The sequence below is a fragment of the Columba livia genome, chromosome 5, assembly GCF_036013475.1.
Source record: "Columba livia isolate bColLiv1 breed racing homer chromosome 5, bColLiv1.pat.W.v2, whole genome shotgun sequence".
NCBI lineage: Eukaryota > Metazoa > Chordata > Aves > Columbiformes > Columbidae > Columba > Columba livia.
Genome location: NC_088606.1, coordinates 58071631 through 58084254, shown reverse-complemented (window position 1 = coordinate 58084254; position 12624 = coordinate 58071631). Strand labels below are relative to the sequence as shown.

Genomic DNA, 12624 nt, shown 5'->3' with positions numbered 1-12624 from the left:
GAGAAAAAGAAAATGAACCTTACATCACGTGTAGTTTCTTGCTTACTTCAGGTATCTTTTACATGATGGGAAGACCTGGCTTGTGTTTCTCAAAGTCATTTTGAGAAAATAAATACAATTTTCCATTTCAGTATTTCTTACAGCAGCTTGTGTTCACCATTCTAAAAAACTTTCATCAAATTATCCATTAGCTCTGTGTTCCTGGGGAGAGTAGATGTGAAATTCCCATTAACTCTGGCATGAGGGCAGTTAGCGTAATCCAAAGAACTTTAGCATCTTGTTTGAAATGTTGTCTGTATTAAGAGTATATAGTCAAACTCTTAGTTTTTGTGCTGTCTTGTTACAGTAAGCATTGAACACTTTAGAAATGTTTTATACAGAATAATTTCTCCCAGCATAAATCATAGAACTTCATAGTTATGTGTCATTTTTAGCCATTTCTATATTTTAATTTAATTAGATTTAGTTCACGTAGAGTAATATAATAATAGGCTTTCACCAATATACTTAAAAACTGATTTAAGGTTTTTAGTATTAAAATATAATTTCTATACATGTGATGCGTACCTGCAGCAAGAAAATTAGATCCTTAACAGCTATGTTAAAAGATTTATGGTGGCCTATCAATCTCCCTACAATTTCAGGGACAGTTGTGAGTTGCCATCTTTCTCTCTTTTTAAATTAAAAATCCTTATTTCTATTTCCAGCTTTCTCCTTTCTTTGTATCCCAAACACTGTATTACTGGCTCTTCCAACTGCTGAGAAAGAGTCTGTTTCAGATGTTCATGATGTTTCTCATACACTGATTATTCCATCATTCAAGCTTCTGCATTTCTTATTATTATTATTCCAATTTAAATTTGTATTGCACTGTTATGAAATCACTGCATGTTACCTGTTCTGTTCTGAAGGACATGTTCCATGTTTATTTTGTCTCATCTCCCATCTGTTTCAACTCAGTGCAGTTATAACTGAATTTCATTACCTTGCTTGCTAAACTCTCAGCTCAGCGCTTCGCTTAAATATCTGAAACTGAAACTATGCCTGTTTAAAACCCTGTCTCACCCACAAAACCGCTCTCTGAGATGAGTAAATTTCATGAGGCCTTTCAAATAAGTGTTTATTTCAGGCCAAATTTGTTCTGAAATTCAGTGCAGACCTTTATTTAATTTCTAAGAGTAAGGGCAGATTTTTTTTCCCCCCCCCAATGCTTTAAAGAATTCAGGTGGTATACAGTACAGCTTTATCATCTGACTGTCTTGGCAGGGGAGCTCTTTTTATTTCCCCTGGCCCCTTCAAATCCATCCAAATTTGGCCAGATTATAAAACTTTGAAAATCACATTTTTTGTGTGTGCTTAGTGAGGGCTTGGTAGAGCTTAACAGCCAGAATCTCTGTAGATCCCATCCACCCTGAGTATCCCTGAACCTCTTGGATCTTCCCTTACGGACCAAACTGGATGGCACCTGATCATCCTTGTAGAGCAGGTGGATCAGTTCCCAGCCTGGCCATAAAGGTGCAGTGAGTTTTACCCTATATTTTTGTGAGAGGAGGAGAGCTTGGGAGAAAGCGTAAACAAGGACTTGGTAGCAGGAGGTCACTGGTGCTGGGAGGTGAGGCAGCTGCTGGGAACAGCTGGAGAGCAGAGTTGTCTGGAAGCCCACACAGAGAGGGCACTGATAGGTGGGCAGGGGAGAACTTCTGTTTCATCTTTGTGCTGACTGTGAGACAGCACAAACCTCCTGTTAAAGCTTCGCTTCCAAGAACTGCCTGTAGCAGCCCGAGCACGCTGCAGAGTAGAAAGATTTCTCTTGATTCAAGCCAGCTGGCCCTCTGGGAGCTTCATGCTCTATAGCAGGAATGTCAAACTCATTTTCACTGAGGGCCGCATCAGCTTTGCGATTGGCTTCAAAGGGCCGAACGTAATTTTAGGATTATATAAATGTGGAAGTAGTTACTCCTGCTCTATAGGTTCTCTCTGCCATCTCCTATACAAATGCACCACAACAAGAGTCGTGAGTTTTCACCTGGGTACAAGTCAAACTGCTATAGCAGCTGACCACACTTAATATATTCTACCTGACCTGAACTAGCCTTGCCTACAGCCTTTTTCTTTTCCTTTTTTCTTTTTAATGAGCTGGTTTTTTAAAGTCCTAAAATGGACTTGAGTGACTTTAGGACTGATGTAATGTCATTCAAAAGCTTTTGCTGTTTGGCAGTCATGAGATGAGTATAAGGAATGTGCATGGGTACTCAGCTGCTTTGCCCTGGAAGAAGGGCAGTCACCTGAATTTTTATGACTGTTACACAAAATACATTGTTACTCAGTAACATTTTGGAGCATACTACTAAAAATTGCTTTCAAACTATTATCATACAATGTCAGCCTTGCACTTGGATCACATAATAGATCATGCTTTTGCATTCTAAGGTTTCCTACATTACAAGGATATTTTTTGTAAACTTTTAGTAAACTTTGCATAATTTTCTTGGCATGTTTCCTGTCCTGCTATCCTGTGACAGACAATGTGAACTTGCCAAGGAACGTCAAATGAGAATTATGAGTATAGAAGTGTGGAATATCATGGAACGTATTTATTTTAGTCTAAAAAAAAAATGCTATTTACAACAGAATCACAAATCCTAGATCAGATGTCCAAACCAAAGTATATTTTATTGCCTTTGAGAGGAAGAAGCATTATTCTATGTCCTTTAATATTACACAATTTTCAAAAGGCTTCTAGATTCCTTTGAATTGATCAGAAAAAACATCATTTCAACAAGAGTAAAATGCAGCACTGGGGGAGATGCTGAAAGGAGTTCTATTGGATCTGATGGATATTAGCAGTCATGTAACTGTTAGCTTTCCAGATGTATATAATTGCATTTCAATTTATATTCTTGGCTGCTTGTTTATGGTAACAAATGTTATGACCACTAGTTTCTCCACATAACGGTAGATGACCGAAACGATTATTAATGATGGCCTTTGTTTCAAATAGTTGAAAATACTTTATTTTCTCTGTTCTAAAATGTTGACTTGTTAAACTGTGAGCTATTACATGCTTCATTCTGTAAATGCCTCAATTAGTGCTTTTATTACAGCTTTTTATTACCTGCCTTTTTAATGAATATTACCAAAATAAATGGTACTTTGAATTCATTACACCTGTGTCAATGTCTAGTAGGTAAGCATTCTTAAAAGGAGTCAACAAAATTGACAACAAATGCTTTTTCATTTAAAGGAAAATTATGTTTATAATAGTCGAGTATAATTTGCTTTGTGCCATGGATAGCATTCTCTTTTAGAAAATCCAGGAGTGTTGCTTCCTAGGGAGGTGGTTGATGCCCCAGGCCTGTCGGTGTTTAAGTGGCATTTAGACAATGCCCTTAAGAACACGCTTTAACTTTTGGTCAGGCCTGAAGTGGTCAGGCAGTTGGACTAGATGATCGCTGTAGGTCCCTTCCAAGTTAAACTATTCAGTTATATTCTGTTATCTAGTCCAATGCCAAATAAAGTAAAAATGTCTTCTGAAAATCTGGGACGTAGTTTCAGGGGGAAAAAAAATTCCAAATAACTAAACATTTGTACACACAATACCTAGCAGAAGCACCTAGGATTTGAGAATTTAGAAATTAATATTTACATTTTACAAGCTGATTGATGGCAATTCCCTGCCACTTTTGTGAAGCTTTCCCTCCAGCTATAAATACTCACACTGCTATGATATGCTCTACTCGTCTCATTATTGTCCTTTGAAATAAAAACTGCAACTTCTAACAGGTGCCTTCACTTTCCCTCTTCTGCATGATATTATGTTAATCACTTTTTTCAACTTCTTGTATGACTGTGAACACAAGATTGCTTAGTTAGCCTTTCTACAGTACAGGAGTTGTTTTGTCTTTTCTTTTGGTTTTTGTTAATCCAAATGTAGTACATGGGGTAGAAGTAATTATTTTTTTATCACATATGAGAAACCCACTGTCGTTTTTTGTTCCAACTTGATTCATTTCCATTTGGGATATTTCACAGAAAACTGATTCCTTCTCGTGAGCTGATTGGGGTCAATGTGGTAGAAGGTGTGAGATTAAATTCTGAGGACAAGTTCTCATATTTTTTTAGGAAGGCAAGCATACTTTGATATTCAGTGCCACTTTCTTTTGTTGCTTAAAAAATGTATTGTATTTTATTAAATATTGCAGTTATATTAAAAAAAATCCAATTAATGGGAGGGAAAAAGAAATAGAACACTGACAAGATAATATTATAACTTTTTTTCTTAATATCATGTGTACTCTTGATACTACATTTATTCAACCTTTCATTGCACGCTAGTACTGTTTGGAGGTTTTATATGCAGAATTTAGCGCTGTTATACATTGCTGCTTTTCACACTTGCATTCAGCTTGCGAGTTCACTAAATGCTGTACATGTACTTTAGCAGAGGAATGGTTTGCTCTGTGAAAACTCAGTTTGTCTACTGTTTTAAAGCTTTCTCATTAGTTCCATGCTTACTGGGTTTAGCTTGTGTGCATTGAAAATTTGTAAATAAAACAGATATTCCAGGTCTCCATCATCTCTTTTTAGCAATTTATGTATAGGCTTCTAATTCACATTTGTTTTATCAAATAAGAGCTAATTCTCGCTTAGTTCAATAAGTCTCTCTTTTAGCTAAATTGAGCAATACACATTATTTTCCACATAGAGCATCAATATTCAGTGTTTTGAATTTCTGTTTAACTACATTTTTATATTTGTCACAAACCATTCAGGACACAACTGTTGAAGGGACAACATGCAGTACACCTTCTATTGTTCTTCCAGAGAATGCTGTTACGCCAGATGTAGAAATTGATAAAAATCTGGTTAACAGGTACTATATAATACATTACCAATCTATGCATAAATTGTACAGTAATTCCAGGAGCTGCATTTCTAAAATATTGCATTGAAATGTATATTGTAACAAAATATTATTGATGTATCTCTATTTGTAATTTGATCATATTGTCTTTTCATTTTGATGATGATTCTTTGGATGGAGGGAAGTGGGGGAGGACAGGTATATAATTGATACTAAAAAGAGTTTCATATGCTGTACTAAGCCTGCCAACCTGACTCAATATACTTTAATTTACATTTTTTAGTTTCAAATTATGCTATTCTGAAATATGAGAAAGTTCATGTAAAGTTTTGCGTACTTTGGGCTAAAAGCTGTAACTTTTGTAGTCCATCCTTTTCCTAGAAAATAAAATATGGCCTGGTGAGGAAAACATGTCTTGGTCAAAGCCTTTTGTAGACATACAGTGGTGTGTGTATGTGCACTGCAATCCTGCACCTACTACAAGGGTAACTGCAGTTGGATTCCTCATGTTCTGTGCATGGAAACGTGCAATACTGTCTTTCTGCCCAAATCTTGAACTTTACTTAGACCCAGTAAATGAGCAACCAAAATGGGACAATTAAGCATTTTTATGTTTCCTGAAGTATTTTCCCCTATGGAAATTTTTCACTTTAGTAGATAAATCCCTAATTCTGGTGTACTAATTATATATGTACACCACTAGTACTGCCTTTACTCCCATAAATATTTCCACTGAACCAGTAAGAACTTTGTGGACTGATGTAGAGTTAGGAAATTAATTCTTGTAAGATTTAAAAAAAGATTACTGCTTTTTGAAATACTAAAGATGTGAGTTCCACAAGGTATGCTCTTGCGAATGGTTTTATCTTATGTACAAAGCCTGTGTTGTCTGTTCCCTTCTTGAATTAAAGAACTAGCTATATTACCATCTTATTACAATATCCTTAGTATCATGCTGAAAAATAGGCATTGTAGCAATATCTGCAATCTGTTGTAATTGTTTTGTCTATTGAAAGGAAAACACAACAACAAACTATGTTGTTCTTAAAAACAATCTGTTTGCATGATCCTTAAATTACTAAAGTGTGCTTTAATGAAGGAAGGTTTTTGCAAAAGAAGTACTTGGCATGTATGACAAATTGTATAATAAGGCTTATATGTGAGGGCAGAAAATTTCCAAGGAAGACTTATGATCATAAAAATATGTTGCAATTTTTACTAATAGCTTTTGCAAGTATTTTATTTCTCTTTTATGTTTAGCGATTGACAGTTTTATGAACTGCTGAAAATGCTTCTTAACTTCTTTTGACAGGTTTACCATATTTCCTATATCTTTCAGAATAAATCTACCTTCCAGTCTTGTGCATATTATCTTGCTGTTGACTTAAAACACACACTGTTTTATGTAACTGAAGGTTTTGCTAGTGAAGCTACTATTATTGTATATCATTTCTTTCCTTAGAAAAATTGTTGGTAGTCTCACATTGCTGGCTAACTGGTTTATATTATAATATTCTGAGATATTAAAATATCATTATATTATTGGTCAGCATCTTTAACGTTTTCTTTTAAAGCTAATTAAGATATGCTCAGTTCTTTTACAGTCCTGAGTTGAAAGGATTATAAACAAAGTTACTGGACTTTTTTTCTACCTAAAGAAGAGATGCAACAAGTGTAGGCTTCTTTTCCAGCTCTTTCCTTTACCCTTCATCCCTCATATCTGTTCACTCCTCCTACTGTTCAGGTGAAGCTGCAAAACAAAGTTCTGCAGCACCTGGGATCTGCAATAGGAGCGCGTTCCTCATCTTCTGAAATTAAATAGGAATCTGTTGAAAATTCAAGTAGACAGTGATTCTAAGATAGCTGGAAGCACTTAAATGTCTAGCTGGAATACTATAGTACAGTGAGTTTTGAAGCAGATGTTTGGACCTGTTCAGGTAGACAGGGCAATATCACCGTGAGGTTCAGTGTATGTAAAAGTAAGCTGTTGAATGGAAATAATCTGTTGTAAATTGAAAACTTCAATTCAATTTTGAGTCGAAATAAGGTTATTTTCAGTCTTCTAATAAAGCATACTTCTTGACCTGGGATTTTTAATGCATTGACCTGCCATTAGACTTGAAGTGTGAGAAAAAACTGATCAGAAAGTATTGATCGTAGATGTAGACAATAATTTGCTTATATCTTTAAAGTGTACTTCTCCAAACTTCAAGATTATTTAAGAGTCGGGATTATAATGCAGCCCTTTAAAAGCAGCATTATTTGCTGGGTCAGAATTTAATTTCCTGCAGTCATTTGAGACTTTCACCTGATTTTCAATCTAGAAAGTTCCCATATTGCTGTGTCAATATAGGAGCCTAAGAAATTATTTCAATCTTAAAACTTAGTTTAGGAAGCACTAATAACTTACAAAGACTAATTTTTGTTTTTTTTTTTTTTTTCTTTTCCCCCTGCAATGTAAGATATTTACATGAGTTTTAAGTCATGATAATGAACTAAAGAAATGTGTTTTCTCTGAGAAATCAGAAGTTCACAGTATATGAGGTTATCAGCCAATGTCAGAATTACTTTATGAGAGCGATTTCTGTGATTTTCCTTGTTTCTACAGTCTTCCTCCATTTATCAGTTGTTTGGAGATGAGAGGAATTTCAGTAAAAGCTTTTTGGTTTTATTTTTTTAATCAAAGAAAACACTTTTTTTTTTTTTTTGTATGTCAACTTTTTATAGAGAAGTAGAACTTTTTTCTTTTTCTTTGTGGCATACCCCCCACATTTCTGTTTGTTCATTTTTCTCTCTAGGCCTCGTAGTCCTCATAGGAGACATTCTAACCGTGCCACTAGGAGTCCAACAAACTCATTGACTTCTGTTGGTAAGAAGCGATTATTCACTTACACTAGGATCTTTTCTCAGAAAGTGTGACATGCAATAGAGACCTAAATATAGAGTCTGGCTGTCTTGACTGCAGCTTTTTTCCTGTGTGTGCTGTCTAATGCACACACAGGGACTGCTGCCAGTGTGCTGAGTTGTGATCACTCATGATCCTCGTGATCACTTATGATCTTCAGTGGATTGCATGCACAGCGAGCCAGGGAAATATGTGTATTGGTAGTTTCATAAAGCTGATAGATTACAGAATCACAGAATGTTAGGAATTGGAAGGGACCTCAAAAGATCATCCAGTGCAATCCCCCTGCCGGAGCAGAAACACCCAGATGAGGTTACACAGGAAGGTTTCCAGGCAGGTTTTGAATGTCTCCAGAGTAGGAGACTCCACAACCCCCCTGGGCAGCCTGTTCCAGTGTCTGCTTTCCCTGAATTATAGGTATGTTTCTACTTTCTCTTGTATAGGAGCTATTGCATGAAGAAAAATAAAATCAGTACCTCTGAAAGTAGCCCAGAGTCTCTCTGCTGTTAGCAGTGTATTCACTTGATTTTATTTCTGTTTTTAATTTTCTTTCTCAAAGTAGAGAGGCAAGCACCCTTTCTGATAGAATTTAACGTATTATTACATGTCATTTATTTTTGTTTGTGTGGATTTATGACAATTAGTTTGCTGGAATTAATTTGAGATTTCTGACATGACAAAAATGCAATAATACTTTTATATACCCGCGATCCTGGGCTAGTTTCACACAATTGGAGACTTTTAAATTCAGCAGAACATCCTTTTTGTTAATAAGATAATAAAATATTTTATGTAAGTAGTATTTCCACTGTTGTACTAGAGTTACCTTCTCAGCCATGCAAAGAGAAGGTGCTAACTATTTGTATCAGTAACAGCTAGAATTAATCCTTACTAGCTTGTGATTCTGTCACTTTCATAATTGGGTACTCAGTTGCATCAGTATGCCTATAACAATGTAGTTGAGAGAAAGGCCGGTGAAAGATTGTTAGGAGGCTTCAAAGAGTTGTGACTTCTTGTGCATCTGCTCCAGTTTTGTGATTGGTCCTTTAAATTAATGACTAAAATGTGGATTTTGGCTGCTTGTATTCAAAGGAAAACTTCCTTTATGCGTCCTATAAAACTAAGATGGAGATAAGATCCACATAAATCAGCTCAAATCCACTTAAGGGTACTTGGAACGCTTAAAAACCTACCCTGCTTGCCAGAAGTTGATTTTAGAGGTAACTAAACTTGTGGAAACTAAACAAATTTACAGAACCATACTTACAGAAATCAGACTTACACAAAATAATGATTATCCCTCCATACTTGAAGAGGCAGCAGCAAGATCTGCTCCCCCATCCCCAGCTCCCCCCCAAATGTGGTGTCTAAATTAGGACTTTATGGTCTGGATGGGGGGACAACTGGACAGGTAAAATAATGGTTGGATAGTTTGTCTCTGCAGGTAGTGACTGGTTGGTTGATCATATGCTCCCTGGACTTTAGTGAAAGGAGAGTGTTCTCAGAAAGAAATAAACTTTTCCAGATGTCATTGTGCTGAAGCCAGACCTTTCCTTCCAGCCTGCTCCTGTGCCAGCTGCTCTGGTCAGCCCTTGGCTGTGCCTTGGAACCCACTCAAGAAAATCAGTTGTGCTTTCCATCTTAATCAATGACCTGGAGGACTATGGAGTGCACTCAGAGTAATAATTTTTGATCAAAATTAGCAAATGAAATCAAATTGGGGAGATTAATATGTGCTTGAGGGCAATGCTACAATTCAGAGAGACCTAAACAGGCTGGAGGAATGGGCCACTAAGAACTTGGTGAAGTTCAGCAAAGACAAATTCAGCTTCCTACATGTGGGAAGGAGTAACCCCTTGCAGTAGGTACAGGCTGGGGCTTGGCTGGCTGGAAAGCTGCTCTGTTGACAAAGGCCTGGAGGCCTTGGTAGACAGCAGGTTGAACATGAGCCAGCAGTGTGCCCTTGCAGCAAAGAGGGCTAACGATGGCGTGGACTGGACTAGCAGAAACTTACCCAGCAGATCAAGGAAGTGCTCATTCCCCTTTACTCAGCACTCATTAGACTGCATCTAGAAAATTGCATCCAGTCTTAGGACATCCAATAAAAAAAGTGAGTTGATAAATGGGAACAAATCCAAAGGTGGGCCATGAGGTCGGACCAGGTGCTGAAACTCTTGCCTGATGAAGGAAGGCTGAAGGAGGTGGCCTGGAGAAGAGATAGCTTTAGGGGAAACCTAATACAGCCTTTCAATAGCAGTGAGAAGACGATTAAGAAAACAGAGCTAGGCTTATAGCAGGAGGGCAAGAGGCAGTGGATGTAATTTGAAACAAGGAAAGCTCTAAGTGGTTACCAAGAACTTTTCACTCGCTGTAAAGTCAAGCATTAGAGCAATCTGCCCAGAGAGGTTTTGAATTCTTCATCCTTACAGGTTTTTCAAGACCAGATTATCTCGAAAGACAAGCAATCTGATCTTTCACCGCTTATTCTGCTTTGAACAGGTTGGACAAGGTGACCTCCAACAGTCCTATCCAACTTGAATTGCTCTACGATTCTAAGATGTTGCTTTTCCAAATTAGGCAATTTCTAAGTAAAACTGTTACTGTTGGAGGTCTGACTGGGCTGAAAGAAATGTAACTTCATGACCATGTACAAAATCATAAACTTGTATACCTGAAATAATGAAGTGATTCTTTGAACATTTGTCACTTGTAAGCAGGCGCTGAGATGGGACACAGCAGGAGAAAATAAAAGGGAATTTATGGGAAAAGAGAAAATGGCAGCAAACAGGAAGGCAAATGGGAGTGGTGAAGAGGCAGAAGGCAAGGCAAAGATGTTGAGTATAGTGAGGAAAACAGAACTGTTCAAGGAGGATAGAATGTACTGTGCCTTGCAGTTCTCCTCTTTTGCTGGCCCAAGGGAAGTGCCATGGGAGTCCTCTCAAACTTTCAACAGACAAATCTTAGTGTAAAACGGAACAGATATTTCATCAAAAATAGATTGCTGTAAGAATATCCAGTCTGTGGACATGCTTTTTGACAGTCTAGAAACTGAACTAAATTAATGGAAATTAAAAAACAAAAACAAACAAAAAAACCCACCCCACCCACAAAACAAACCCCCTTGAGTTTTCACTGCTTGCTTGTATCCTTAGCTTTTCTGAAGACTGATTTTTCCGTAATGGCTCTTGTCGAATTTAAAATGTTTTTCTCTTATTACCTGATGACTTCACTCCCTCCCACCCAAGCTGTTCTTTAATAAGTTTTTCTTATTGCAAAGCAATGTTATAGATTCCCTCTTCCCTAACAGAGGCATCAAGCTGGAGAGAGAGGTAGACACCACCTTTTTTTCACTAAGCTGTTGTTAATGTGATCAAGTTGTTATTAACACCAGATAACTCTTCACACAACACAATCACTTATTCACTCATATAGTTAATTAACTCATGCAGTCACAGATTTTCTTATAGTTACCTGAGAACAACTGTCTGCCTTGCAGTCCATTGTTGATGCTAGTGTGTGCCAGTGGCCTTGTACAAATGGAGCAGTCACTTGGTGATCTGTTTATCAGTTCCTGCAGATCCAACAGGCTCTCTGGTCTGTAGAGTTTATCAGCCCATGAAAAACTTGCACACACTACCTTGTCAGCATACATGTTTCCTTTCTTTGGCTTGTTGTTTTCAGGTAACTGTTTTTCCGCACAAACCTAGATGCTTGTAGAAGCCATTCACACCAACTCACACTGAAAAAGGGCCTTTCTGCCAACAGGCTACATTCTTTGCTTAGTCATAGCCTGGAGAACTGTAAAAATTGGTGCTTAAAATTTAGTGGTTTTGATCAATTTGGAAGCCAAACATTAATTAATTGTTTCTACAACTAATAAAATGTAGTTTAGAAAACAACATATTAATCTAAAGGTCTAAGTGTAGGGCAATGTCTTTCAGTTTGTGGTCCATATCTAATATATCAACGTTAAGTGGGCGTGAGGAAAAGCAGTCTCTAACCATTGAATATTCTAATGGGATTTGCAATTCCTTTGGAAAATCCTTTTGGGTCCACCACATGGTAGAGTTTGATTTGCTACTGCCTGCAGCTTTACCAGACGCAGCTTTACTGTTGCTTCTGCCTTGGTGGGAAAAGCTCTTCTTCCAAAATGTGCGCTTTATTCCGTAGATTATTTGGTGGAATCAACTATATGTTAAAACTAGTGTGCATAAATCTTTGCCAGGTAAATTTCTGGGACCTTAACCTTGAAAAACTGAACATAGAGAATCCACGGAAAAACTAAGTCTATAATAGAAATGCCGTGACTGCTAGTTGAAATGGATCTAATGCCACTTTTACTGATAAATTAGAAAAACCGTATTTCAGGCAGAGCCAGAAAAGCCAGTTTCACATATCAGATCATCTTTGATCATAGTGACTTAATCTTAATGGGTTATCTGTGGTTTTGAGAACTTGCTCTAAACTTGAGAATATAACAACATTAGAAATGAGCAGACATGAGTTTTTGTTAAATGCAAGCTCAAAGCTAAATTTATAGATATGTTTTGTACTTTTTACTCTGAAATGCCACAACCTATCTAGAAATACAAAGTACAGCTCTAATTCTGGTGGTTTTTACCCAGACAACAGTGGCCATGTGATTGATCTGGTAAATGATCAGCTACCAGATGTCAAAATATCAGAGGAAGACAAAAAGAAAAACCTTGAATTACTAGAAGAGGCAAAGAAAGTAAGTGAGCGGTTTCTGATGCGCAGAGGCAGAAAGTCAAGAAGCAGCCTTCCGGAGTCACCAACAGGTAGGTGCAGATTCTGAAAACAAGATTTTATATTCTACTTCAAACATCTGCAAAGG

General features: G+C 37.1%; 1 protein-coding gene across 18 annotated transcripts in view; it reads left to right on the top strand.

Moving 5' to 3' along the window:
* IRAG1 (inositol 1,4,5-triphosphate receptor associated 1) overlaps positions 1–12624 on the top strand; it is a 112551-nt gene that overhangs the window by 72039 nt on the left and 27888 nt on the right. For 12 of the 18 annotated variants that reach the window (XM_065066184.1, XM_021300648.2, XM_021300630.2 and 9 more), the window contains 3 exons: positions 4773–4873; positions 7663–7733; positions 12395–12568. In XM_065066184.1, coding sequence (XP_064922256.1) covers positions 4773–4873; positions 7663–7733; positions 12395–12568 — 346 coding nt within the window. The remainder of the gene's footprint in view (positions 1–4772; positions 4874–7662; positions 7734–12394; positions 12569–12624) is intronic. The other 6 variants (XM_065066189.1, XM_065066187.1, XM_065066185.1 and 3 more) reach the window with 2 other exon arrangements.